We start from the raw sequence: 27,525 nt of genomic DNA on the forward strand, positions 1-27,525 counted from the left end.
GGCAGCACTTACTAACGCCCGGGCCATGGGTTGTACTCAGCTGCTTTCTCCGGGTTTGTACCCTCGTTGAAGGAGTGAAGCGCAAGGATAGGATACTGTGCCGTGTAGCTGAGACGTTTCTATTCTTTTTTAATGCTGGCTCCCAATCCATCCATTCACTGCCATTCACGCTCAATGACAAGATACATGCTAGATCTAGCACCTCACGAAGGCATCACCGTCTCGACTGTAAGTCCGTTACCCTAGTTTCCTAATGGCCGACAGACGTTCTCTTCAACCTTCGTTCCTCAGGATATCCATACGTATCTGCGTGGCCCGCGCGAGCGTACTCGCGGACTTAAAGAATGGGTGACCGCCATGGACACGCTCGTGCTTGTTGCTGCAATGAGGGCTCAGACGCCGACGAGGACGTTTGCTGTGAAATAGCAAATTTGTTAAGCCCGCCTGATATTGCCAGAGAATGCAGGGCTTCGTCCGCGGTGAGCCTACATCTAAGCTCGACTGCAGACTGGGTCACCGAAGGCGGTTGTTTGTGCCTGTTAAAATCGGAAGCTCCTGCAAAATGTGCACAAATAACTTCTCTGCTGTGGCTGACACTCTTGCTTCATTTAGTGGCTTTGTTGGTATGTCGCGCGCCGAGGGCGAAACGCAAGCACTGGTTGACTTGGACTCGCTCTCAATACTCTCATTTAACAGTGCGCCCGTTTTCCGTGTGGCATAATCGGTCGGTAATCAGTCTCGCCCTCAGCTGGCAGCTGGAGCCCACCAACCACTAACCGATCGCTGAGGTGTCGTTATTTTATCAAAGATACCTACGGGTATATCCAGCTGTTGTACGTACAGCCTTCCGACTTCTACATACTTGCTTGCACCTTTATACGTTAACTCCTCCGACTAAGTCATAGTACCCCTGCTTTGGAACCTGGTCACCTTCACTGACAACATCGGATTAGGCAGCCCCGTCACGGGGATCTTCTTCTATGACGGCCCTGATGCTATGATTTCCTCGTCCTCCAGCACATCATCTGCACTTTCCTCGACATCTTCTCCTCCAACCGCGTCGAATTCTGCCGCAAGCAGCATTGCAGAGAGGCATCCGAATGCCTCTTTGTCAGTAATTCTTGCGATGTGGGGTTTGATGGCTTTGGCGTTGGGCTTCCAGTCATTGCCATAGAGGCTGTGCTTTCGTGAAAAATCGTGACTCGATTGCCTTCGTACATTTGTGTGGGTTTTGCATATATATCGTTTTGCTGGTAAGCACCAGACGCGCTCGCGTTTGAGAAGCGCTTGTCTAGATGCCATTCTAATACTCACTTGGAACTGATCATTGTCGGGATGTGGAATCACACGCGTACGTTGTATGGGCTCTGCCGTGATCATCACTTTAACGTGAAGCGTAAGGTACCGCACGGCGGTAGATGGAGGCTATCGAAGCAGCAAACGCTACTGTAGGCATATCCTGCGGATTATCTAACCATTGATAAGCCTCAACAGTTCAACTGTTCTCATGACGATACCGGAACAGAAGCAGCGGTGAGTTCGCCAGCAATCTCGAGAGGTGTCGAATCCGACTGTACCTGTACGCAGTGCTGAGAATATCCTCGCATATCCCTCATGCCCCTTGGAACCGACGTAATTGCGGCGCCAAACGTCTTGTCTCGTGTGCTTGCGCTACCCTCAGGGATCACATCTAATTCCTTTTGACCAGATCCTTTTCGTGGCAGATATCTTGATTTCGATCGTGAGCAGTTTTTGAGGCAATAATAGGCGGTCTGTTGAGTTTATGTATCCTTAGACCTGGCTACCTCTTCAAGTTGAGCGCATGCCGCCTTGAACACGGGGCTGTATGAGTAGAAATCCCCCCTCTTTGCAGTACGCTTTTGTGTGTTGGACTCTCACAAGCGCGGTACCGGCTGTGGATAGCTATGCAGGACCTCGATTTCGAGACTTCAGGAAGCGTTGGTGCCAGGTCTCCCTTAGCCAACACCAGTGCAGCAATTACAGCAGTATTGCACCCGTCCTCCCCTTCGATTTCGCGTGTGGGTGGATAAGGGAATTGGAACCAACATGACGGGGAGTTAATTCAAAATCTTATCGCGCTTCTGGAGGTACGTTTGCCCAAGTTCAAATGTCTAAGTACGTTTCTCTGTTTGTCCTTCTGATACCGCGAGCGCTCACTTAGACTGCGATCTCTCTCTTATCTATAAGGGATATCTGAGCTGTCTTACTGCTGAGAATTTAATTCTGTCCCCGGAGTATGACAATATTGTTCCGCTCACCCCGTCTTTCGAGACCATCCGGCTACTACCACCATTTCTGTTGCTTATGTCTTTCATGTGGGCACTGAGTCCTCATGATCTGAGAGTTCATATTCAGAACCAATCGTAGTGTGAGAGCTCGACTGAATGCTAGGCAGTGTAGCTGCGGCTATAGCACTCATGCGCATTTCCAGTGCGAGCTCCATTGACTTGGCTCGCAGTTGACAAAATGTCACTAGCATTAGCTCACTGTGGAAGACAGGTTCTTGTTATCGGTCCCAATTCTTCATAATTTTAAACCGCTTGAGACCGACACATGGTACTTTTTGAGTGGCCAACCTTTCGAGAGCATCTCGCTGTCTGTCACACTTACGGCTCGATTTCCAACTGAGTCAGACTTGAGCCATTTTCTGGCTCACAGTTTACGAATAGCTCTGAAAATCAACTTGACGGAGCCGTTTCTGCCTGAGAGTTTGTAGAGGATGGTACTTTTCGGCAGCTGCATCTGCCACGGTTGCCATATTCGGATTAAAACTCCGCGGATTATTATTGGTCACGGTCACATTAGCGTTTAGACCGGTTGAGTTCAACTATCATGGCTTTGGCACGACCCACCGTATGTTATAGTCTTTGCTCTTTTCTTTCCTTTGCCTGCCATCTCACGTTTCTGTTCTTAGACAAAGCTCCCTCCTGGCGCTAACAGGATTCTGTTCGTTAAGAATCTGAACTACCAGATTACAGGCGAAGACTTGTATGATTTGTTTGGACGCTACGGTGGTATCCGCCAGATTCGCATTGGAAATGAGCAGAAGACCAGAGGGACTGCATTTGTGGTGTTCGATGATGTGATGGACGTGCGTTTTCCTAGAATACAATTCGAGTCTACCGTTGACAGTTGTATCGACAGGCAAAGAATGCGCTTGATCATCTGAATGGTTTCCATCTTCAGGAGCGGTACATTGTAGTTCTATACCATATGCCGGCCAAGCAAGATGCGGCGGCGGCGAAGGCTGACCTCGCCCGCCGAGAAGAAGAGTTAGCACAGTTGAAGAAGAAGCACGACATCAAGGATGACGATTGACGCGTGCGTTTCGTATCACGGTTTCACTCCGTATGTTAGCCTTCACGACGACGCGAGGCCCATTGTGATTGTATTGTATTTTTTGCGTACTGTATACTATATAATTGTCTCCGTGCATGATGTGTCTTCCCGCAGAGAGTTCAATGTTTCTTTCCTTCTTGACCTTATCGGCTGCTCTATCTGCTGACCTTTTCCCCCATGCCGTGACTGCATCAATCTTCTTGATACCCAGTCTGTCGGCTTCCGTGATGGCAAGAATCGGATTTGCTGTGTGAGAATATTCACGGTAGTTTGTTGTTCTTCTCATGCCTTTTTGACGATGTTAACTGTGCCGCCTTATATGGTATGTTCCTTCCGTTGAGCATCTGAAGAGGATCGGTGGACTTAGTAAGTGAATATGCATTCATTGCTCCGCACCCACATACACTTGGTACTAATAGCGTGTATCAGTGCATCTCCCAAGGCCATATACAGGATAGCTCAACAAATTGTTACAAGAAACCACGTTCGCAGCGTCGATAAAAGTACAGTTTATACAATTAACCTCATCACACGCAAGAAAATCACCCGCAACGCAGTTCTCCAATGCGCCGTGTATGTTACAATATTACTGTCCAAGAAATTCTGCCGATGCCGTTTGACCAAGTGCCATTAAGCCAAGCCTGCAGCGGTGCAGTTCGGGCAATACGCATCGATATGAGGCGCTATGTGCGGTTGAGTACCGAAACAGGCCTCAGGTCATATCCACTTACAATACATCTGGGGTTGCGGGCGACTGGAGAACTAGTTAGTCACTTAATTGGCGGCCCAAAATGCGTACTCACTATTGCCAGCAGTTTCTTGTGCAAAATGGTGGAACGCAATCCGGTGGATGCATCAGACTAAATTTGCAGGTCGGACTGTCGCATTTGATCTATGCATATACATCGGTAGATATGGTAGTCAACAAAGACTGAAAAGATTGACTGACCTCCTCTTCGGGCTGGTCATAGGAGCCATGATCACGGAGGACTCATCGAAGGCAGAAGACGACATACCAAAGATATGCCGTGCTGGCACCTAGGCGAGATGGAGGGCTGATGAGAGTCGACCTATACTGGAGGTTCGTGGCACTCACTTCACCTAGAAATTGTAGACGCTGAATAGACCGAGGCAACAGAGGATTATGAGTATCGGGCATACCGATGAAAGTTCGAGACATTACCGACGCATTCTGCACATCGTGTGTAAATATGCAGGAGATTGAATACTCTGGGGAATATGTGTTACCGGTGCGTTGTGTCGGAGGTGATGTGGACTCTCCTTTATATACGAAGGGGAGCCTGTGCTCACGATGTATACAGGACATGGTTGCCCGATAGTTACTAGCAAGTTCTACTTGGGTGCAGAGGGGCGCATCGTGCGACCTGTCACCGCGATTCTGAGATGTGATCGAGGCGAAAAAATTTCATGTGGGAGTTACGTTGATAGAATGTTTAACTTGTTTTGGATTCTGAACCGCAGGGGGGCGTACATCTGTGGACAATGTGGATGCCGATGCCACGACATGCCTATCCGGCCGTCCTTCCGAGATTGTCGCCCAAATGAGGCACTTTGGAGTGATTCCCTTCTGTGAAGCGCCAAAGTGTGGTATGTATCGATACGTATCATGGGAGTGGTTCTCTGGATCTTGTTCGAATCGGCAATTAGCTGACATATTACCGGTATCGCTTATGTACAGGGAACACATCTATGGCGTCCATAGGCTCAATGCGAGTTCAACCCGATGTTTTGCTCTGGCATGGGGGCTTAGGACGCCCATCGTGACCCGCAGCGAGAGTTTTGTGCATCTGTGCGTGTGCATGTATCCGTTCGTGCGTATGGTGTATGTTTTCTTCTGACGTGCACCATCTCTGAGTTGTCACTTACTTTCATGCAGTACGCCGGTCGTTCCGACGGATCACGCATCGTCAATCTGGAGATCAAGAGGCCACCTAAGCCGCTTGTGCTCTGCCCTGAATCAACTGCAGATGGCGGGTCTATCTTACTGGAATCTACTTTGGGTCCTCGGTGTCTGTTCGTTTGCAAAGGCGGCGACAAGGAGGGCAATATTAATGATGGCGGCCAAAGCTCCACGCTTCGTTCATGACATCATTTCCAGCGTCATGATAAGGGTCGCCTGCCTTCGTTTACGAGAACCAACGATCGCGAATGCTCGAGAGCTTTCGTAAGGTACATCGGATCGCATCGATAGTACCGGTTAAAATACATGCGGGATAAATTCGACGTGGATACAAATACTAGTAGAACTTTGGTCATCTCATGCATTTACTGGCGTCACAACGTCGAAAACACCCGTCCCTGACGAGTTGAGTCGACCTATCACGATGTTGCCGGAGGGTGTGGTCAAGTCATCGAAGTCACCATGAAGGGTGGCATCGGACAGGAACGCGGCCGTTGTTTCATACGATGCCTTCAGAAGAGGTGAAGGATTGGTCGAGATACCCTTGCGGTTGAAGGGCTTGTATCCGCCGTCGAACGTCTGCCAATGGAACGCGTCGATTACAGCAAGAAGATACAACAAGTGGAGAAAGGTACACACCATGTAATCAGCAATAAGCTCAAGATGGCGAACATCAACGTCAATTTTGTACACCGCAAACACGCCCGCGATCTCCCGCAAAATAGTTGCACGCGCTGCCTCCACTCCATACGCATACATAATCGCATGGATGTCGTTAGAATAGATGCCGTCTTCATCAATCATGCTCTCAACATCGCTGCAAGCGAATTGCCACAGACCAGAGAGATTTGATCCGTTCGTCGTAAGCTGTGTAAAGTGAGCGACCAGGATCGAACGATTGATACCAAGTAATCTGACCTTGTACAGTGTTTCCCCGTTCTTTCCGTCCTCTTTGCTCTTGAAACAGTCAGTGATCCCAGGAATTTCACGTATAACAGTTTTAACACATGTTTTCTCCACGATGCCAACGAGTAGCAGCTTTGGCATGGTCGCTGAGAACTGCGGGCCAGCCATCGATCAGAGGTACTGCCAACGTTGTCGGGTGACAATTAACTCACCGAGAGTCCGATCGTACAACCCTTCTCATTGAACTGGAAGGATGTCGCATTAGGGAAGTTATGCATGAACAACTCCTCAACAGTCTGTGGCTTTTCCGTTGTAGACTCTGGATCGTTGTCTCCGTCTTCCTCGCCGCTGGCTTCACGTGCATAGGCTGCTTCGATTTCCTCATTATCGAATTCGCCGAGCACAGGTTCTTCATCTTCATCATCATCTTCATATGTAGCTTGCTCTTTTGTCTGACGCAGCCGTTTCGCCGCCGATGCATCGCCATCTCCTACTTCGCTGTTCTCATCGTCATCTTTCTTCCCCTTAGCGCTGTCTTCAGCCTCATTATCTCCTTCAGCCTCGGCGTCGACCCCGCCCGCATTGCCAGGACGCTCTCGCACCATTTTCCCTTTGCCCAGCCCCGATATCTGGCCCTTTAAGTCAGCATCCAACTTCTTCATCTCCACTTGCAACTCCTTCCTGAGTATCATCGGGAATCTGGTGCCGAATGCTTCCATGACTTCTGCGGTTTCAACGTCATACACCGCTTGATACTGCGCTTTCGGATAGAACAGGAGTTCGATCATGAATTCCTTGCTCCTGGCGTTGCCTTCTCCCATGAGGCGCTCCTTGACGATGGCCTTGTCCACAACATGAGAAAGTGCAAGTCGACTAGCTTTCTTGCAGAATTCGTCAACGTCTGACTCGGGCACTCCCGGACGAACCAACATGGTCATCGACGGTGTCTTTGGCTTTGTGGAAGCTGACATTACGATTTCTCTCAACCGTGGTATACCCAGAGTCACGTTCGCAGCACCGTGGCCTAAAAGGCAACCTCAATGTTAATCCTCTTCTGATCGAACGGATGTCTCACCAGCGAAGTGGAAGGTATTCAACGTCATCTGCGTTGACGGCTCACCAACACTAACCAATGCGACATCAGCAATTGTTCAGAATCACTGCAGGTGGGAACGCACCCTTGTGAAGCAAGAAGGCCAACCGCTTCCCCGGGTTCCACGAGACTGCGCATGTATTTAACATTCATCAGCAGTCTAAAGTGCTTTGAGGAGACCGGATGTTTCCGCCTTTGAATTGGCGCGTCGTCCTGTCCTTTCTTCCTCAGGAGGCCGTGAGGGTTCTTCTTGATGTATTCCTCGACCTTCTCAGCGAACTTTTCCGAGGTACTACCAATATGCCGACTTGGATTGAAACGAGAGAGAGTTGGCTGGTAACTCTCATCCGGAGACTTCTTCTTCTGCTTCAAGATCGTCTTCATGTACTCCACCGCTTCCTCCGACACGACACCGTGGAGTGCTCTTGGCTTGTAACGATTGACAAACGAGATCTCATTGCGTGCAATGAACTCGAATTGTAGCAGGTGCTTCTGTTTCGTCACATCGAGCCCATCACCGCCATAGTGAAATTGATAAATGGAAGAATCACTTCCTCGCACAGTGTTGTCGTAATGAACGCGGATACCTTCCAGATGTTTGATGAGACACCGCTGGAGATAACCTGAACGTGAGGTCTTGACAGCAGTATCGATGAGGCCTTCTCGGCCGGCCATGCAGTGGAAGAAGAACTCCTGAGGTTTAACTCCTGTGAGGAAACGGCTTGCCACGTAACCGCCAGCAATAGCTTTGGTCTCGAAGGGTTTGAAAGATGGCAAAGTCTTCCCGCTGACCATGACAGGGACTCGACGACCTTCCAACTCTTGCTGGCCCAGCGCACAAGATATCTGTTGAGCATTGACGGCGCTACCCTTTGCACCAGAAAGTGTCATAGCTTGCATATGGTTATGCGGGAATCGGCGCAACAGACCGTTGGGCATGCAAGCGTCGGCAATCGATTTGGTCAACTTGGCTAGCTTGCCCTTGACAGTCATATCAAGCCCAGCCATCTTGCTATCGTCTCGTGACACGTCCTCCAAGAGGGAACGAAGCACCATGAGCTTCTCATCTTCGTCGACCGTGCTGAGAGAAGGGAAGTTGTCGATTGCACCTTCAGTACCAAGTCCAGCCCCCTTTTGTAGTAGCGCCGTGCGCTTCGCGTTACCTTCAGGCGTCAAAGCCAAGTCATCTATCCGACACGTGAACGCCCGGTGCTGCAAGAACTTGGTGAACAGACGACTGAGAATGCCAAGCAGCTTCCCCGCGATATCTGATCCGTACAGTTCGTACACAGAATGCACCAGCCCAAAATCCGTGGCGCCGAATGCTGACTTATCAAGAACTCCGGAAAGGAGCTCACCGTCCATGAAGATGACCTTGTCTTCTTGGGTATCCTTTCCCCACAGGTAACCGGGCACCTTCGCTTGTGAGTGCAGGTTCAGACCTTCAAAATTACTGGGCGTGATGTTTTTCATGACTGTAGAGATCTAAACACACAGAAACCCGTCAGAGAGTACATACACGTGGGTAAGGATGACCTACAATTTGCTTTCCTGTCCACAGAGCTTTCGGTTTCCATATGGTTGGCGGCAAGGTGACTAGGCGGCCACTGTGATGGCCAGAGTCATCTTCCGGGCGAAGCGCTCCATATAACAGCTGGAAGTACTCTTCACGTGTGAAGAACGAGTCTTGCGCGGTCATCCAGACACCAGCCACAACATGATCCTGAATTAAACCTCGCAGAGGTTTCCCAGACGTTGGCACCAGATACTGATTATCTGTGTTGGCAATGTACATTGCCTCGGAGCGTGCAACTTGGTTCTCTGCAAAGACTATTCAGATCCAATCCCATGAGCACGAAGATTTGACTTACGTGGAAAATGGATGTTCATCTCTGTAAATTTATGTCAGACGCGTAGGACTAGCTCGACCAAACGTGTATTTACCATCACCATCGAAGTCAGCTGTTTGAGGACAAATTATGATGAGGGGACGACTAGGAGGCGGCAAGAAACAATCTCACCATTGTACGAATTGCTACGGAGTATCGTCAGTATCACAACGCCGCATGTGGCCGCAATTAGAACGTACCAGTTGGCGTAGTGCATTCGAATGGTCTTCTCTCCTTGTAACACGCGAGCTTTGTGGGCCATCATACTCGGCTTGTGCAACGTCGGCTGACGGTTCAATATCAAGATATCACCGTCACGCAGATGCCGATACACTTTCTTATTTATGGCTGTAGTGCGGGTATAAAGGCCAGAGCGTGCGGAACCGTGGTCGCCTTCCTGCAGCGTAAGAAGTTGGTTCGCAATTGCAGTGCGCTGTTCAACACTGAGCTTGTCCTATTGGATTTGGGTTACAGATTGAAGCTCGTGTATGAGAGAGGACAGCTCACGAGGTACTGCAAATGGCCATCCTCGAACTCTACCATGGAAGCACCGGGATAGTTTCTGGTACCATTGATGACCAACTGCCGCAGCTCGTGGAAATTGAAGGGTGTGACGGGTTCAGGGAATGTCAACTTGCGAGCAAATACAGGTGGGATACCGATCTCGTTGGGTTCAATATTGACATCAGGAGAGATGACGGATCGAGCAGCATAGTTGACTCGTTTTCCCTGAAGAACGAGAGCAAGAGTCAAAAGCATAGCTTCGAGAGTAGATAGCAAATAGGCATACCATCATGTGCTTGCGGAACAAGCCTTCTTTCTTTTCAAGTCCCTGCTTCACACCTGCTGGCGGAAGTCTGCCTTGTCGCATCGGGGCTGGGTTCTTGCTACTATCGATGAAGCTGTTCACATCGATTTGCAGCTGTATGAGAGCGTCAAGAAGTGACTGCAACAGTCTCCGTCTGGTATCATCATCGACCTCTGAACCCTTCAGCGAAGCGGCCCGTACGCTGTCATTTAGGTCACGTAGTCGATATGAAGTATTGATGATTCTGGATAAAAGCTCGTTCTGCGGGTGTTCGAAGAGCATTTCACCCATCTTCGCCGGGGGTCGGAAGCGCGTTGGGCTAACTGGCACAACATCCAGAAAGAACATGTCGGCGGAAGCATACGACAAATTGTGCTTGCCCAGAGGGGCGAAAGGACCATGTCGACCAAAGAGCAGCGAACACACCACGGATTCATTTGCAAACAGACGTCGCAAATGGGCACGACACTCTTCAGGTGGCATAACACGCTCATTGCGCCCTCGTTTGCCCTTCACCTTCCCACTGGCCGATTTGGGTAAGTTCTTGGCTGCCGCCGCAGACTCAGCCTCATCTTCATTGTGCTCTGAGAAAACGTCCTCGCCGTCATCCTCTGATTCTGAATCTTGACTGGAGTCGTCTGCGCCGTCGTTTGCGTTAGAATTCTCGTTTGGGGCGGCCCTCACCTTTTGATCAAAGAGAACATTTGGTCTTTTCAAACCCATAGCTTCATGAGCTTGTTTCTGCTTTCCGGACAAGTCGTATTCGATGACCTTGGTGTACCCCTCCTTGCGGAAAGTGTAGGCGTGACTAGGGACATGCTCATCACCATTTCCTATTCAAGCTATGATGCATCATTGACTCACGCGCCGCATTTGGGGTTCCTGCATCTCTTCTGCGTGACCACCTTCAAGAAGTCGGAGATCAGGGCCTTGCGCGCCTTGTAAACGAGCCCATCCTTGTACGCATCTCGTTTGCTCGTGGACGCAGCTGCAAATTGGAGCGCAACATAGGTGTTGACCCTCTGCTCAAATGCCTCGTAACTTTCGTGAAACTCAGCGTCCTCGTCATCGGGCTCTCCCTGCTTCGACTTCTTGTCCTTTTTCTCAGTCTGAACATAGAAATCGTTCAAAGTCTCAGCAGCGACAAGGAGTCCATGCTCCAAAAGGCGCAACTTCGCAACGTAGAGACAGAGCTACGGTAAATACGCTTGTGAGAGCGTCTCACGATAGACTAGTAGGATGCACTCACCACCGACCGGTCGACCTTGAACCTATGGCAAAACAGACACACACCGCGGAGCAAATGATACATGTTTGTCATGAATAGCGGATGGAACACGGGTGCCGGTAGTTCTATGTGACCAAAGTGCCCAGGGCAGGTGAAATATGTTAGCCGGCATGTTGCACAACTGAGAAAGCCGTTAGATGCGTTTCACAGGGTGACTACTCGTACGGCGCACATGTCTGATCTGTCACTAGGTCCAAGAGCAGGATCGTAGAGACCGCCAATAGTGGGACGGTTCAGGTCGTCGAGAAGTACGGGATTAACGATCTTCTGGACAGAGATGCGTCGGACATCGTCCGCAGAGAGAAAAGAGAAGGAAATGCTCGAGACTGTAGCAGGAACAGTTTGGGCAATGTTCATGGCTAAGGAGGACAGAAACCCCGCTCCAGAGGACTAAGAGCAAAGTAATCTGCGTAGGTCTGCCAAAAATACATGCTAATCACGTGATCAATATCAGATTTAGAGGTCGATCGTGTCGCGGTTGCAGACTGCAGTCAACTTTCCATCAAGGTACACGAGGCAGAGTCGTAAACTTAGGTTGAGACAATAATATGCACTATCGTCGGAACAAGTCCGTGAATATCACTGTCAAGACAAACAAAATACCGTGTGGCAAGTGTAGACACTATGTCATCCCACTACCCCTCCGAGTAGGTATCCGTTTGCCAGTCTTGATTTTCTGCGCCTCTCCAACAAGCTCCCCAATCAATTTGTTGTATGTCTCCGAATCTTGCTGTAAAGCGTCCCGCGTCTGCAAGAGATACGTCAAGACTGTCGAAGTGTTGATTGTCTGCGTTTTCATCTCCGCGAGGAAAGTTTCCAGCTTTGTGACGGGAAGCAATTTCAAGGAGTCTAGTCGGTAATATGTCAGTCCAGCATCTTTCAGACAGAACGGAGATATGCGAACCTGTATCCAGATCGAGCAATTCGGACAGTTTATTCTCGTCCAGGTCGGGTTTAGGTCCAAGTCGTAGTTGAGCAGCCGCAGACGCGGTGTAACCGGGACCAACACTTGTCATGGGAGAACTTGGATGTGGTGTTCCTGCCCTTGAATTGCTCGCTGAGGGTAGTGGCCGCGATGGAGCAGTGCGAGGACCGGGAGGCGCGGACATGGGTCGAGTGGTAATTTGCAGCATAGGAAGCTTCCCGTTCGCTCGAGGGAGGACTTCATCGAGGTTCACTGGTATGCCGAGGGAAATAAGGTGCCGCCGACGTATCCGCGAGCGTGTCCAGTTAACGGGTTGGAGCGCAGGAGGGGTAGGCGGGAGTAACATGGTATATAATTGACGACTGGAACAATCTGTGACTTCAGATATGAGCTGCCGGGTATGAGAATAAATCATGGGTACCTCTCGGGTGTCACTAATGTTTGGTTCAACCCTTCTGCTTGTCGTATATCGTCATTCGTCAGGTGGGATATGTCGATGGTTGCCCATAGCGGCCCCAGTATGTCGTCTATCTGGTCCTGAAGATCTTGTCTAGACGGTAATGGGTGCAACTGTAAAGGTCCCCAATCCGCAAATGATGGGCCAGGTGTTGGTGTCTGCTCGCCATCGCCAAAAGCCACCTCTTCCCCAAACGCAGAGACGTCTCCAGCCACCTGTGCTTCTCCAAAATCTCCAAAATCCCCAAAGTCATCATCCACCTCATCCTCCGACGCGGCCAGTGTCTCTGCAGGTGTTCCAAAGTTGTCGAACTCATCGAGTCCGTCTTGCGAAGAAAGAGCAGGTGAAACGGAGGATGATAAATGTTTGTCAGAGATTGTAGGCACCAAGTCGTTCGGTGCACCCCATACTGAGGCTCCAAAGGTGATATCGTCCTCCATTCGCGAAAAGTAGCACTCACGGCGTGGACCGAGGTTATGTGGGAGTGGAGGCAGAGAAGTGACACACGGTGAGCGCTCGGCGCTCAGCTCACGACGATCGTGTTTGCTGCGCATGTCGACCGAGCATTCGTTCCTCTTCACCTCTCTCGACTCAAAGCAACCATCGACTGCGCGCAAAGTGCACATACGCCGCTTATTTGACATTCTCCATCTCAGTTTGCAGCGGAATGATCTCGTGCGAGCGCGTAGAGCATGGGTAATCCTAGCACGATGCAAAGAGACTCATTGGAAATCAATGTGGAAGACTGCCCTTCTCCTTCTCGGCGCACAGGCTGAGGATGGCATGGATGCGGACGATACGAGAATCAACTTTCTGACCACTATGATGAGACAGCACGCAGATGAAGTGAGTAAAGACTTTGTCGCAGACGATACGTTGACAATACACTGCACACAGCGTGAATCCATCCTTAAGGAACTTGTACTTCAATTGATACATGCCGGTCAGTATCGAAAGGCATTGGACGAGTTAGAACTGTTCGTGTTATTTTTGTGCGAAAGACTTCCAACAGCAAATGTTCAAGGATAAACATCCGCCAGATTTCTTCCTTCGCTACCCTACCAAGACAACCCGGTTCTGCACGTGTATGCCGGTCTCATATGTCTATATCTTGCTCAGCCAAAAGCCAATGCGCTGATTGCAGATGAGCTGTCTGACGGTCGGTCTGTCGAGTTGTTATCAAGCGCTTTCTTTAACGATACCCGTCAGAATCTGGCTGGAATGCTGGCCTCTTGCGAGAAGCTCAAGGGCATTTCGAACGAGCGAAAGCAATTGATGCTGACAACACGGTTGCAACGACCTTCCTTGAACAGGTATAGCGGCAACGTGAAACATTCCGAGATTCACTGACGTCTTCCTGGCATTCTCTTAGCTCCCCACAATTACCAACCCAGCACAGCCCGATCGCACTACCCCGGAATCGGACGACGAAGACGTGACAGTAGATGATGCAGGCCAACGCCGCAAGCGCATCAAGACCTAGAAATCGCGATGTATTCGCACCGATGCCAGCACCGATTACGATTTTGTTTTGGTGCAGGCTATCTTGAAGAAGTAGATGCTGCGCGAATCATTCAAGCGCTGTCAATCGGAATCCGAGTCCATGTCGATGGTTGGCATCGGTTCATCGTCCTCATCTTGATCCATTGGCGCAAAATCAGGTGCCGCTGTCGCAATTGGGGTGACGGGTATTGCAGCCGCAGAAATTGATGGTGCCGCCGATGCGGGTACCCAGGGCGGGGAGCGTGCGGGGGTGCCGAGCGAGGTAGTGCTATGATTTGTGAGGTTCTGTGATGGTTGTACAGCAGACGCCTCCGTGAACCCAGCGTATGAAGCGACAACTGGCAGATTCGCTGCTATCTTCGGTAGAGCCTGTTCCCGATGTATGATGGAGGTGTCTGTAGGCATTTGAACGGACTGCGATCGCGAATATTCCGGGAGAGGTTCGCGGCTAAGTTCCCCAGCAGGAGTTGCCGAAGATGGCGTTGCTGTGTCCACCATCTCCGCTGAAAGTGGTGTGGAAACACCACCCTCGGCGCCGATACCTAGTCTTCTCCGGGCTTCCATCTCTTCTTTGCCTTCCTCCTCGCGGAACAATGACAGCATTTCCACATGTGGCAGCGCGCGGACAAGAGGCGGCACACGGGGGTGAAGGAGCAGGTCGATCGTCCGCTGGACGTTGGCGTCGCGCTAGTTCATATGAGCGAATCAAACGGAAAAGTTTAGATCAATCAAAGCTTACTGGCTCGCTATCACCGTCTTCCATAGAGCTGATGATAAGCCCGAGGCTCTTGCTCATGGTGCTGGTAGTGCCTATGGCTAAATCGGTGCAAATATTCCGGACCTTAACGTACAGTGCACCATGCAGAGACAAATCAGGAGATAGTAGGGCAGGTGGAATCTCTGGCAGAGCAATGTAGATGGACAAGAGCATGCGGCCTGCCAGTGAATGAACGGCAGGTGATATCTGAGCGCTTTGCATGACCAAGTGGATGGCTACACATGTTTCCAAACATTTGTCAGAGGTGACTCCATGCGCAAAAGACAAGTATACTGACCGTCCAGTGCAGCGAGCAGCACTGCTCCGTCATCCACCGTTGAGCAGATAATCTCTCTGGTGACCTTGAACACCTCGTCACCCTCGTAGCCGCGTGCTCTCTTTTTACCCTTGCTCTTGCCCTTGGTGCTTTGCTCCGTGTTACTCTGCACTTCTGACTTCGTTGACAAGACCACTGTTAACGAAGGCAAAATCGCTCGGAGTAAGCGCGACGACAATACAACATCATGCATCGTATGGCAATTGGCGAATAACGACGCTGTCACCTTGAGAAATGGCAGACGTTGTGAGCTATCCAGATTTGAGCAAGAACGTCCAGGGTGTGGTGTAAAACTAGAGGTGCGTACGGCGTTAGGTTTTGTTCCAGATGATATGTCACATGCGATATCAATTGTGGCAAGTGGGGGGTTAGATGAGATTGGGCACTGAATATACCGCGGTGAGTAGAGAGTCCAGAGAATCTGATGGCTGACTTACCTCTCTGCAAGCGCATTCAGAACACCGCACGCCAATTCCCAGATCGTTGGAATTACTGATTTTTCAAGTGCACGCACGCTCGAGTCGATGTGACCGTCTACCTACACATAGTCAGTACGTAGAAGGTCTGTAGGGCGTCTATATATACCTTTTCGACCGGCGTACAACGCAACAGGGCTAGAAAAAGGCGCACAAGAGAGCCCACGGGCACCGAAATAGGGCGGGATGTGGTGGTGCTTCAGTCCAGCGTGTGAGATAGTGCAAACATGTTCGTTTATGAAGTTTCTCACCGTAGAAGATCGCACAGCACGTGGGTAGCAGCTCTCAGACGATCCGTATTCAAAGGGATGGAAACCATTGGATCCACTCCCAACGAACCTGGCTGAGTAACCGAGGTACTCATACCTGAAAAACCATCAGACTAGTTGTACGGATAAAATAGCAAGAAGGTACAACCTGTGGAGGGGTATGTAGTTCTGATGCTCGTCAAAGCAGTCCACGCGAAAACCAGTGTATCGTCTATAGACTTGCGCCAGATATTCGACGCTCCTACTTTGCCCCCAGTAGTAGGCAGGACTGAATAGAGGCGTGAAGCAACCTCTAGAAGTGGCCCTGGAGTAGGTTTCGGGGCAGAGCCATTAAGATATCGCAAAGCCAGCGTATTCAAGGAATTTTGCAATGCGCGATGAAGAGTAGGATAAAGAGGGATGAGGTGGGCCAGAGTGCTTATTGCGAGCAGCTGTGCATGCGATATGTTCGGCAACGTAACACAAATTGAAGACTGATACCGACCTTGAGTTCCAGCTCTTCCTGCTTCTCCGATATTGAAATCAGGAGAGCACTGAATTTGGGTACATTTGGTGTACACAGCTGCCGTTGAAATTCTGGAACATCGAGCGCACTGGAGAAAACATGTCTCAAGAGCCTTATGGCGGCCTTCATGGTAGGAGGAGGCTCATTTTTCTTCGGCGAATGTGAGTTTGCGTTTTTATGTTTACAAATAAATACACGGACTGAAAGCATGGGTAATGCGATCCCGATCCAATTCTGTGCACACTCCATCATCAGAGGCCTAGAAAAGGCTGCAGTCTGCAAGGCAAGACAGAGCCCACTCCAACGCGCGCCCGAATCTTTCGAGTTTAGAAGAGAATTGACACGGGCTGTCCATTTCTCTGTGTGTGGCGAGGGTAAAAAGTATTCCGGCGTGAGTGCCTCGAGGACGTAAGGTAGGTGTAAGACAGCATAGGAATCTGAGCCAAGTTGGAGCTGGAGAAGAGCCTTTAGAGGGTGTGGGTCTTCCATGTTATTGAATTTTGCAAATTTGTAGCCTGAGATAAGAAAACCTTGTGCAGGGTGAGGAAAACAATTTCGATGCCGGAAATGAAGGAAAACATTAGACGCCCATAATCCTACAAGTGTTCAAGCGCCCGTAGAGTTGCCGCGGCTAGCTTCTACGGCTGCGCTAGTAGTGTTTGAACGCCTTTGCCATATGCAACAGTGTAGGGCCGACTGGGACTAGAAGTCTTTCTGGCTGAAAGACATGTCGCAGGCCAGATTTCCACCGAGGTCGTTGGATCCATCTGTAGAAGACCATTTACGAGTAGAGGCCTTTGAGGTAGATCTCCAAATGTTCAGAATATATCTGTGACACTCACAGGTCGTTTTAGGGGAAGTTCGATGTCAGAGACTTTGTGGGATCGATTTCCGAGAGACTTATTGCACAGTCCAAGTCAGATCCAGGACGTACGTTCGTGCAGCTAATGTCTCCAAATATCGCGTTAACTCCTGCGGTGTACAGCGTTCGATCCAAAGCCGTTCATCCGGACGTTTGAAGCAGCAGTAGACAAATTGATTGCGGTGAGAAAGGATGTTCAGGCGAAGACAGAGCAGATGGAGAAGATAGTGAGAACGACTGAACGGGATTATTCGAAGAAGATGGCTGAGCTTAACAGAGGTTTCGAGGCAAGTGGGCTACACCGTTCCTTGAATTCATATCTTATACCATCATTCTATTGCATAGTCCGTGAGCCAGTCATTCTCGGGTATGGAGACCAAGATGACCGAAGTTGGCCGCACAGCCGTCAGGATTGGTGGGTCTATATGCGACATCTTACCCTCGCTGTTAACATGTACGATTTTAGGTGAACAGCTGGAATCTGTCCACCAACAACGACAGAGGGCCCAGGCAGCGTATGATCTCATTGACTATTATCACCAGTTCTCGCGAGACGATACTACTCGACTGGACGCTCTCAAGAAAGAAGGCAAAGATGGCAGGCGCCAAGTTGCCATATTGTTGCGACGTCTAGGCACTGTAGCGAAGGAAGTCGACCTCCCACACGCTGAAAAGGTTGGATATACCTGCATGCGATGAGTTGATACTAGCGACTCAGTTATATGTTAGACCAGAGAAAATATTGAAAAGTACTGTGAGAAGTTCGAAAAGGACATGCTCCATCTTTTCGACCGCGCATATCGCCGAGGAGATCCCAAGATGATGCACGTAAGTTCCTTCTAGTTACTTTCTTCTGCTGGTTCTCAGTTATGTGCGGTCTTCAGCATTGTGCACAGACGCTGCTCGAGTTCAATGGTGGTGCATCATGTGTTCAGGTCTACGTCAATCAACACGACTTCTTCATTAACCGCGTACCAGGGAGCAATAATGTGGATGATCAACTGTCTGTGGTCATTGTGGCTGAAAGTGCCGGTAGTCGCTAATTTTCTGTCGAACAGTTGGCAGACTCTTCCAGATCCGGATGTCAGTCCTCCCGCCACGGAAGCAGGCATGCAGGAGCTATTCCAAGAAATTCGAGATACAGTCGGACAAGAAGCCCAAATCGTCCAAGCGGTCTTCCCAAATCCTCCTTTTGTCATGCAGGTATTCCTGCAACGAGTATTCGCACAGTCTGTTCGTGGTGCATCCGATACCTTGACATGGGATAATGTTTTTCACCCTTCTTGGCTCACAGATCCAACAACATATGGAGCAGCTCCTGAACAGGGCTACTGGATTGTCTGATCTGTCGTTCCTACGTATCATGCAAGTGGTCCATCAACAAACGGCGCTGCTTGTCGAAGATCTCAAGGCGTATGAATTGACTACGGTAGCACCTCGGACACCCTCCGATACCACGGATTTTAATGTGACTCTCAATGGATCCGCGTCAACTTTTGGAGCTACCTCCGTTGCAACAGTGAGCACGATGCTAGAGACCGCGATGGAGGAACTATTCGTGCCATACACGGAGGGCCAAAGGTATCTCGAGCGTGAAAGTAGAAGTCTAGGTCAGCTCTATGCCAGCTACCTCTCGAACTTCACACGCTACCATGTAAGCTCCTCCTTGGCTATTGTACTACCTAGGATATCTCTGATGAAGCTCTCTTGCAGGAGCGGTCACACAAAGGTGGTGGGAAGTCGTCGATGTTCGATCGCATGGTGAACCAGTTGAGCGCTGCCGCATCCACCACTTCGACAACTGGTAGTGCCACTACCTCCGCCCAGGCTGCCGCTGCGATCATGCGCATCGGCGGACTCAGCTCAAACGCCGACCGTTCACAGGATAAGGGCGGTGAAGAGCCACTGCGCGAAGAGGACGGCCGTATAAGTGTCGATATCGCGGAGAAGATGCTCAAGTGGCATGCAGAAGCAATCGGGAGATGCGTAGAATTAAGTCCCGCGGGTGAAGTGTGGGTGTATAAATGATTGCTACGATGCTGCTTGCTCATGGGATAATCTGTAGGCCCAAGCATGCGTTCGCGTTACTGCGCGTTCTCTCAGCTGCCGTTGGTGGAGCTTATATGGAGGTCGCCATCGAAACGTAAGCAGTTGTCCGTGTCTCACAGAGTTTGTTGCGACGTCGTCTTGTAGCATCCAAGCTCGCTTGCAATCTGCTGATTGGAAAACGGAGCCTTCGCTGCAGCTTCTCGCGGTTCTGCGCGAGCTAGATCTTATCTGTCACTTGTGGCAGCACTATGTGAACATGGCGCTCCTGCCGCTTGCGAGTAGCTCGGTGACGGTTCGACGAGACATGGTGGTTTTCAACAATCAATCGGTCAGCAGGATTGAGGGTGCAGTCAATCACGTCATACAACGCCTCGCCGACTGTATGCTTTTTGCTGCATTACGACCTGGCCGTGATAATGATATGATTCTTATATAGGGATCCTGAGCTATCTCACATCGCAGCTCGCGAAGCAGAAGAGGAACGACTTCAAACCGCGGAACGATGACCTATCATTTGCAAGGGTGAACACTGAGCCATGCGTCGCCTGCTGCGATACCTTGGAGAGAGTGCGAGATGCGGCAAAGTCGAACCTGAGTGGCAAGAACTTGGAAGTCTTCTTGACTGAGATCGGCGTTGCCTTCCACAGGTTTGTTGATACCTACTACGTTGCGTGCGCCAACTCATATTACTCGACGTCAGTCTCCTACTGGACCATCTGAAAAAGTTTCCTGTTAGCGCGACTGGCGGTCTCATGCTGGCAAAGTTTGTCCCTGTTTCTCACTACGTTAGGTTTCCCTTAATTAACCCTTCCTTCTCTTTCAGAGACTTGAAACATTACCAAGACACCATCGCGACCTTTGGAATACCCTCCCTGCACGAGCGTTTCGAGTTCATCAGACAGTTAGGCAACGTCTTCCTCGTTCGTCCAGACATCCTCAAATCATACATCACCGAGGGATATCTCGGGCGTATCGACTCGTCGTTGCTTAGGCCGTACCTGGCGCAGCGAAGCGACTGGGGCCAGGCGGAGAAGGGCTTCAACGACGCAGACGGTGGAGAGCTCGCAGACAACAAGGGCCTCCGCGATCGCTTCGGCATGGGGCGGCTCAGTATGATCATGAAGGACCTCGAGCTCAAGGACCTGAATGTCGGCATGCCGCACATGCCTGCTCTGTCCACCTCGCTGGGCTCGTCTTTCACGTTTGGCGCGTAAATTATAGCCTCTGCAATGTTACCTTACGCATCGGAACTGTAACATTGATATCCACTATTGCTGTATTTTTGCATGTACTCCAAGATGGAATGTATTTATTCCCCTTTAAAAACAGGGGGCCGTTTCTCCCTGAATGCTTCCAATGCTTCTGTCCGATCCTTGCTCTTCAAGAGGGGTTCGTACGAAGCTCGCTCGAAGTCGAGACCTAGCAGAGGGTGTATACATGACGTCTGCAGTACTAGTAAATAACGAAGACTGACCTGATTCCAACCCAAGCTCCGGCGCACGCGAGATTGCCTGCTTCGCAGCTCGAAGCGCCAGAGGTGCTACAGAGAATAAAATATTCCGGAAGAAATCACAATGCTGCAAATACTCACCGTTCGCACTGATCTCCTCCGCCAACAGTAGTGAGCGATCGAACGCCGTCGCATCGGGGGCAGAAACGTAATCGACAAGGCCTTGAAGTGACAGACAGATCCTCAGCAAAAAAAGATGCCGCAAAGAAAAAGAGGTACCGCAGGCCTCCGCTTCAGGGCCAGACAAGGTGCGAGCAGTAAAGATGAGACTCTTCGCCTTCGACACCCCGAGTAAACGCGTGATACGCTGCGTACCACCTGCACCGGGAATGATCCCTAAGCGCGTCTCTGGCAACCCAATCTTGGTCACTGTATGTCCTGAAAGGCATTCAAGACAGCCAGTCAATGCGGATTGCGCGCGCGACAAAATTCAGCAAGCGAACCAGCGACCCTAAGATCGCATGCGAGGGCAAGCTCAAGACCACCTCCTAACGCAGGCCCGTCGATGGCAGCGATGGTAGGCATAGGCAGGCTCTCGAGCGTCCCGAGCGCGCCGCGCAGATCCACGAGGAACTTATCCACCTGGGGCTTTGTCATTGAGCGCCGCTCGATCAGGTCTGCCCCCGCGCAGAAAGAGCCAGGAGTAGATGAACGAACGATGAGTACGCGGACGCTAAGCTCAGTTGTTCAAGGAAATACTGCGGGCCTTGGCGCATACATTGCGCACCTGTTGTCAAACTGCACCGTGTCGAGACATCCACGAAACTCCTATGTCACACGGAAACACGGGTGAGTATCCCTTTGTATCAAATCAAAGGCTCGCTTTCACCTTCAAGAGCCTCAGCGAAATGGCGTTCCTTGCCTTCGGCCTGTTGAACAGGAGACACGTTACGCCTGGGTGAGACTTTATAGGTTCGAGGTAAGCTTCAGCATCGGCGCTCGCGTGTATCAGTCTTCTATACGCAAGCCTACGCGCGCTGAGAGCAGACCGACGCAAGACGGTGACCAGCATTGTGGCCAAGGATAAAAAGCATGTCGGCTGAAGGACGACCGGGACCTACGATAAGCGCCAGAGCTCACGCGCCCATAACGCTAACACGCTGCACATGACCAACCTAGTACTGTACACGACAACGCAATAATTATTGAGTCAAGGACGTACAAACTGAGATACTTGTCATAGACACACGAGTATATAGGGAAAAAATCCATGGGCTAGGATTCCATGCAGTTCGAAGTAGAAGTAAGCCACCAAAAGGCTGAAGGAACCCCTGGATTTGATTGACGGAAGTGACACTACACAGGGAACGGTTCAAAGGGGGTATCTGTCGATGGCGAATGAGTGAAGACACGGTAGAAACGTAAGGCGGCAGACACGTACCAACATATAGCGCCAACTAAGCTTACAGGGTTCACTCGGCTTCAACGTAGGCATCTGCCCAGTACTCAGACTCACGGGATGGCTCAGGGCCAGTCACTATGACTGGAGGAGGGCCAACCCGTTTACTGACGTTGCTGGGATCAGCGAACGGGTGCTGTGCAGGAGAAGTCGAAGACTGCGGCGGCGCGCTATAACTGTTATCCGTGTATCCGGACGTATATCCGCCAGGTTGTCCAGTGTAGACATACTGGCCCTGCTGGCTCGCCGCCGCCGCATACGCGGTGCCGGGCGGGTACTCCATACCGTAGTTCTGCGGGTTGCCGTACTCGGCCATGTTCATGTCGCCATAGTGCGTCAAGCGGTCGGGGTATGCGTCTGCCGAAGCGGGCGCCATTATGTTCGCGCCCTCGCCGCCTTCGCCGCTGATGAACGATGGCTCGCGGTCCGTCGCACCGTACGATAGTCCGTTGCCGTTGTCCTTCTCGAACCATACTTCCTCCTCGTCCCGCCGTCGCTGCCGCCGTCGCCGCGCGCGCACGACCAGAGCGATGACCGCTCCGACAACGATCAAGCCGATTACGGTGAACGTACCCGCCATGGCGCCTGTGTTGTGTAGGAAGCTGCACCAAAGCTGAGGTTACTGATCAGAAGAAACAGAAAGTGACACGCACCTCTTCGAAGAACCGCCGGTCGTGACGTTGCTTGCCGCACCGCCAGTAGCAGCGGCGCTCGACGGCGGGCTGGCGATGACCTCGGTGGAAGAGAAGTGGGCGTAGGAGGCCGTCGGCGCCGTATTGTCCGTTGCAGGCATGACCAAAGTGGACGATATCGCACTGCGAGTGGAACTTTTGGCGGTAGAGGATGGACTCGGAGGGGTATAACTGGGGCTGTCGGCACCAAGTCAGTTCGTCAGGAGGCTTGCAGGATGACTGCGAACGCACGAAGATACAGAAGACGGGGACGAAGTTGGAACCGAGGAAGAAGGTGCCAACGAGCTAGGAGTGATAGAAGGGCTGCTGCTTGTAGGGGTATACGAGGGCGTCGAGGAGGTCGAAGCATCAAGACTGCTGCTCGACGGCGCTTGGGCTGGAGTGCTCGCATCTTGCGTAGAAGATGGCTGAGAAGAGTCAGACGACGAACTCGAGACCGGTGACTCGGAAGGAGGGGGTGCAAGGGAGGTGCTAGACGGTGACGGCGAGTTCAACGATTCGCTTACACTCAGCGACGGCGTTGTCGACGGCACATTGTCGACCGACGAAGACGACTGGGCGTTGACGAACGAGTGTGATGAAATGAATGTGAGTGAAAAGAGTGTCAGGATGCAAGCTGCTGAGCAGCAATGCATGGTGGGCGATGGTGGTGGTGGAAGACGAGATCGGCGACGGCGACGAGACTTTCTTCGCCGTTGCGAACGTCGGGCAGAATATCCGCTTAAGTTTACTCAAGGATATACTTATCGAATTGGTATCTGGATAGGTCGCCGGATAAGCTTAAATCTACGTATACTATTCACTCAACAACCGACACTTGTCTTCTTGCAAGTGGTGATGCTGTAGCTCTGGAATTCGAGTCATTCAGCTTGAGGTTCATGGATTTTTTTAGCGAGGTACATATGTAGTCGTGTCCAAGCGCTGCCTCGAGCTCATGGTCGACCACCGATGGAAGAACTCAAAGCGGCCCGAAGGACAGTCTCCTTTATTCTCACTTTCAAACCGTGGGCTAATGCTACGAGTCCGATGTACTTGTTTTCGTGCCAGAATTCATAGAGAAACTATGGGAAAGTTGCGGTGATGACAGATCCTGTCGGTGGCTCACTGACAAGCTGCAACGTCACCTTGATTACTCGCCGACCCCGCAATCTGTAATTGACATTCCCAGCTGATCATGAAGAAACGCAAGAGAGTGGTCTGCTAGGCCTTCACTCCTGAGTTCGATGGTACACTGCTGCAAGTCGCCCTGCTCAAGCATCGTTGCGATACGCTGACCACCCGGAGCCTGATCCCAGCGCTTCTTCAGCTCCAAGGTGAGCTCATCCTTATCCTGAAGAGGCTTGATTTTATTCTTCACTGCACGGCAAGGTTACTTACCTGGCTATTCAGTATGGACCATACTGGCAGGACCTGCGCTATTGTGAAGCTGTGCATTCCGAGATACCACCAAGCTTCCTACGACTGTGGTGATTTTTCGCTGTTTCACTCTGGGTGGCATACGTACCTTTTCTGCGGGTAACACCAAGAGGTGAAAAGCGGGATTCTCGGCTCTGTCTCTTGATATGTATTTCTCGACTTTTCGGTTGATTTTCCGAGTGCCCCAGCTGATGAGGTAGGTTGTGGAAGGCCCTTCCAACACTATGGGGTTGAATAGGAATGCGATGTCATTGTGTATATGGATATGCATGCACGCGTCTTGCCACCATTTGTGATGGCTATGTGCCTTTTCAATCTTGGTGGTAGGAAGATTTTCTACATTAACGTACCTTGTGTTGCAGATAGTCTGGGGGTGAGTCAGGATTTGTCCAAGTCTGTGTGCTGCATAGAACTTGTATCTTACCGTCTTATTATCCAGCTGTAAGTGTTCGGCAAGCTGTTCATACAACCATCCTCCTACTGAAAGCTCTGCTGTTGCTGGTGGTTTGAAGTATTCTAAGTACCAGCCTTCTTGCGATGCGACTGTTGTCTGCTCTTTCCTAACACTACTGGCTGTTCGAACACCTGTGGGTGCCTGCTCCCTTGCCTGTTGCCCCTCCTTGGCAGTCTTGTCGTTACCCGGCCTTGTTCCCGTCTCCTGTATGATGTCGCGTAACGATTCACCTATTAGGCCCGTCGTGTCCGTTTGTTTTGCTTGCGGAATCGTTGCTTGCGGGTTATCGTCATCTTCCGATGATGGTCCACTTTTTGGCGAACCTCCTCCAGACTGGTCTGTGAAGCCCGCTTCGTCCCAGGGCTGCTCCCCAGATAGTTCTACGAGCGCACGCTCTTCTGCTGTCGTGTATTCAAGTTTCTCGGCATTGACCCTTTCCTACCACATATTTCCTATTCAGCTTTGCACACTGCCGCCGAAGTGCCGTCGATCTTACCCTTTTCTCGCTCAAGAGTTTCCGAATGGTCATTCTGACCGATGCTAACTTACACTGTGTCGCGTCGCGCTCATCGATGGCCCGCCGAAGGTCCGGTTCCTTTTCCTCAAGCAGCCTCTTCAATTCGGCATTCTCGGTCTCTAGTCGTCCTATCCGGCTCGCCATGGCCTCCTTCTCCGCCTCAAGTTCTTTAATCCTGCACTGGAGCTTCTTCCTACTATCCTCAGAGATACGTTTCGCAGACGTAAATTCGTCTTGAATACAGAGAATCGATGCGGCCGCCACTAGCAGCTGGAGCTGGATCAATCTGCCCATCTCAGCGAGCACCACCATCGCTGCGCACCTGATCTTGCACACTCTGCAGGTCCGTCACAATCTCAGACATCAGGTCAACAGCGAAGTGGGAGACAGCAAGGGTGGGATACGAAGGGGCGACATTACAAGGCCATATCCAGGCCTGTCTCCTTCGCTGCCGAAGCTCTGTTCTGCGGCTCGACCGCAGATGGTATATACAGCTCGTCACAAGGGAAGATCCTTTCACTTCCTCGCCGGGAGTAACGATGCCTGCAGAGATAGTGATCCCTCTGAAGGTATTCTCTGCTATCGGATGCTCACATGTATGGTGACAGAGGAGCTGTAGTTTGGTACATGAGCACGTGTTCGCGTTTCCCTGTCGTACTTGTCTATCATACTCACTCCCGCTTGACCACTTGGATATACAAATCATCTTGAGGGACTTTCGCTGAGAGTATCAGATTTCTTTTCAGTGTACTCTAACCGCTGAACTGCCATCGATGGCGAAACTTCTTATCGACATCCATACCCACGTCTATCTACCACGCTATGTGTCGTTTCTACGCGCCCGTTCATCTGTACCGCGTATTTTCTCGCGAAATACTGCAGAGGGAAAGACAGAGGAACGTCTTCTGATCTTAGATGGCGAGCCCAGCGGTGGACGGCCGATGGGTCCTCAGGTATTCACCCATTCTGCACTGCGAGCAAATGCGACTGAATGCACGGATCCGAAAGTAGTACTGGGACAGGGAACAGAAGCTGAGCTTCATGGACAGACATGGGATTGATATCTCGCTCGTGAGGTCTGCTGTGGTTGTTCACCCTCCTCACAGAGCGGCTCACTTCGCGACTTGGAAGCTCGGCAAACCCATGGCTCGATTTCCTCCCGGCCTCCACAGCGCACAGCCTGGCGAATGAATTGAACAACGACCTGGAAGAATACTGCTCGACTTCGCCGTCCTTGAGCGCCGCGGGAGGTACCACGAAACGCCTCTACGGGTTCGGACTACTTCCCCTTGTACCAGACGTCCCGATCACGTCTCTCGTGGATACAGTCAAGCAGATTACAAAGCTAGAGCATCTAAAGGGTATCATACTCGGCACACACGGAGTTGGAAAGGGCCTCGACGACGACGCGCTTGAGCCGGTATGGTCCGCCATCGCGGAGGCAGGGCTCGTCGTGTTCCTCCATCCGCATTACGGTGTGGACGGCAAGGAATGGGGCAAGAAGGACAACGGACATGTCCTTCCTCTAGCCTTGGGCTTCCCCTTTGAAACCACGATTGTGAGAGCGCCTTCAGATTGTCGATTCTCACCCACTGACCATCACGCAGGCAGCCACGCGACTGATCCTGTCCGGCGTGTTCGACCGACACCCCGACCTGCGCATCTTGCTCGCGCACTCGGGCGGGACGCTCCCGCAGCTCTCATCGCGCCTCGCGTCGTGCATCGATCACGACCCAATTGTCGCGTCGCGACTGCAGCACGATGCGCGATACTACCTCGGGAAGCTCTACTTCGACGCGGTCGCGTATGGCGCAGAGGAGCTCGGGTTCGTGAGTGACGCGATCGGGCGCGCAGAGTGGTTTGCAGCTCGTCCATCCTCCGCTGCCGCGTCAAAAGAACAGGGACTCGCGTTACGTGCGCTAGGCAGCAAACGGATGCTGTTCGGGACGGACCACCCGTTCTTCCCACCCTTGAGCAGCACGGAGAAGTGGAAGAGCGTCGTGGAAAACCTAGAGGCGATCGATGGGGTGCATGGGTGGAGCGAGACAGAGAAGGACGCAGTACGGGGTAGAAATGCGCTCGCGCTCTTCGGCATACCCTCCGCGAAATGAGTTGGAAAAAGGAAGGTGGGT

At 51.2% G+C, this 27,525-nt stretch overlaps 11 protein-coding genes across 11 annotated transcripts; 5 read left to right on the forward strand and 6 right to left on the reverse strand.

The window, feature by feature from the left end:
* Positions 1–186: 186 nt before the first annotated feature.
* Positions 187–426, forward strand: SCP_0212060 (hypothetical protein; the record flags this gene model as incomplete). The annotated part of the gene is made up of 2 exons (XM_027755116.1): positions 187–228; positions 292–426. The coding sequence occupies 2 exons, from the start codon at positions 187–189 to the stop codon at positions 424–426; spliced, it is 177 nt and encodes a 58-aa protein (XP_027610917.1).
* A 2,427-nt stretch (positions 427–2,853) lies between these two features.
* SCP_0212070 (Splicing factor 3B subunit 6-like protein) lies at positions 2,854–3,339 on the forward strand (the record flags this gene model as incomplete). Its single annotated transcript, XM_027755117.1, has 3 exons — positions 2,854–2,874; positions 2,936–3,112; positions 3,166–3,339. 3 exons carry the CDS (start codon positions 2,854–2,856, stop codon positions 3,337–3,339), a joined length of 372 nt encoding a protein of 123 aa, XP_027610918.1.
* A 2,299-nt stretch (positions 3,340–5,638) lies between these two features.
* Positions 5,639–11,622, reverse strand: SCP_0212080 (DNA-directed RNA polymerase I subunit rpa1; the record flags this gene model as incomplete). Its single annotated transcript, XM_027755118.1, has 16 exons — positions 5,639–5,860; positions 5,921–6,148; positions 6,200–6,340; positions 6,400–7,211; positions 7,263–7,312; positions 7,366–8,765; positions 8,821–9,101; positions 9,152–9,172; positions 9,225–9,242; positions 9,302–9,315; positions 9,370–9,623; positions 9,677–9,898; positions 9,960–10,785; positions 10,842–11,170; positions 11,227–11,386; positions 11,438–11,622. The coding sequence occupies 16 exons, from the start codon at positions 11,620–11,622 to the stop codon at positions 5,639–5,641; spliced, it is 5,163 nt and encodes a 1,720-aa protein (XP_027610919.1).
* Positions 11,623–11,887: 265 nt separating this feature from the next.
* SCP_0212090 (predicted protein) lies at positions 11,888–13,087 on the reverse strand (the record flags this gene model as incomplete). The annotated part of the gene is made up of 3 exons (XM_027755119.1): positions 11,888–12,114; positions 12,170–12,552; positions 12,612–13,087. The coding sequence occupies 3 exons, from the start codon at positions 13,085–13,087 to the stop codon at positions 11,888–11,890; spliced, it is 1,086 nt and encodes a 361-aa protein (XP_027610920.1).
* Positions 13,088–13,382: 295 nt separating this feature from the next.
* Positions 13,383–14,130, forward strand: SCP_0212100 (hypothetical protein; the record flags this gene model as incomplete). The annotated part of the gene is made up of 5 exons (XM_027755120.1): positions 13,383–13,493; positions 13,545–13,624; positions 13,688–13,806; positions 13,857–13,960; positions 14,020–14,130. The coding sequence occupies 5 exons, from the start codon at positions 13,383–13,385 to the stop codon at positions 14,128–14,130; spliced, it is 525 nt and encodes a 174-aa protein (XP_027610921.1).
* Positions 14,131–14,231: 101 nt separating this feature from the next.
* SCP_0212110 (hypothetical protein) lies at positions 14,232–16,704 on the reverse strand (the record flags this gene model as incomplete). Its single annotated transcript, XM_027755121.1, has 10 exons — positions 14,232–14,837; positions 14,890–15,143; positions 15,206–15,495; positions 15,552–15,629; positions 15,682–15,782; positions 15,830–15,917; positions 15,972–16,086; positions 16,138–16,420; positions 16,474–16,644; positions 16,696–16,704. The coding sequence occupies 10 exons, from the start codon at positions 16,702–16,704 to the stop codon at positions 14,232–14,234; spliced, it is 1,995 nt and encodes a 664-aa protein (XP_027610922.1).
* A 517-nt stretch (positions 16,705–17,221) lies between these two features.
* Positions 17,222–20,619, forward strand: SCP_0212120 (hypothetical protein; the record flags this gene model as incomplete). The annotated part of the gene is made up of 15 exons (XM_027755122.1): positions 17,222–17,296; positions 17,349–17,424; positions 17,480–17,643; positions 17,702–17,771; positions 17,823–18,031; positions 18,086–18,184; positions 18,241–18,359; positions 18,415–18,589; positions 18,651–19,010; positions 19,070–19,368; positions 19,422–19,499; positions 19,550–19,785; positions 19,842–20,052; positions 20,106–20,168; positions 20,229–20,619. 15 exons carry the CDS (start codon positions 17,222–17,224, stop codon positions 20,617–20,619), a joined length of 2,625 nt encoding a protein of 874 aa, XP_027610923.1.
* Positions 20,620–20,714: 95 nt separating this feature from the next.
* On the reverse strand, positions 20,715–21,927 carry SCP_0212130 (predicted protein; the record flags this gene model as incomplete). Its single annotated transcript, XM_027755123.1, has 7 exons — positions 20,715–20,824; positions 20,880–20,945; positions 20,997–21,077; positions 21,135–21,293; positions 21,359–21,588; positions 21,643–21,683; positions 21,745–21,927. The coding sequence occupies 7 exons, from the start codon at positions 21,925–21,927 to the stop codon at positions 20,715–20,717; spliced, it is 870 nt and encodes a 289-aa protein (XP_027610924.1).
* A 400-nt stretch (positions 21,928–22,327) lies between these two features.
* Positions 22,328–23,641, reverse strand: SCP_0212140 (hypothetical protein; the record flags this gene model as incomplete). The annotated part of the gene is made up of 3 exons (XM_027755124.1): positions 22,328–22,916; positions 22,968–23,183; positions 23,238–23,641. 3 exons carry the CDS (start codon positions 23,639–23,641, stop codon positions 22,328–22,330), a joined length of 1,209 nt encoding a protein of 402 aa, XP_027610925.1.
* Positions 23,642–24,135: 494 nt separating this feature from the next.
* SCP_0212150 (hypothetical protein) lies at positions 24,136–25,705 on the reverse strand (the record flags this gene model as incomplete). Its single annotated transcript, XM_027755125.1, has 5 exons — positions 24,136–24,336; positions 24,384–24,461; positions 24,511–24,789; positions 24,847–25,314; positions 25,373–25,705. 5 exons carry the CDS (start codon positions 25,703–25,705, stop codon positions 24,136–24,138), a joined length of 1,359 nt encoding a protein of 452 aa, XP_027610926.1.
* A 461-nt stretch (positions 25,706–26,166) lies between these two features.
* On the forward strand, positions 26,167–27,504 carry SCP_0212160 (predicted protein; the record flags this gene model as incomplete). The annotated part of the gene is made up of 4 exons (XM_027755126.1): positions 26,167–26,346; positions 26,405–26,469; positions 26,525–26,951; positions 27,001–27,504. 4 exons carry the CDS (start codon positions 26,167–26,169, stop codon positions 27,502–27,504), a joined length of 1,176 nt encoding a protein of 391 aa, XP_027610927.1.
* Between the last annotated feature and the right edge of the window lie 21 nt (positions 27,505–27,525).

The sequence above is a fragment of the Sparassis crispa genome, assembly GCF_003851025.1.
Source record: "Sparassis crispa DNA, contig_000001F, whole genome shotgun sequence".
Taxonomy (NCBI): domain Eukaryota; kingdom Fungi; phylum Basidiomycota; class Agaricomycetes; order Polyporales; family Sparassidaceae; genus Sparassis; species Sparassis crispa.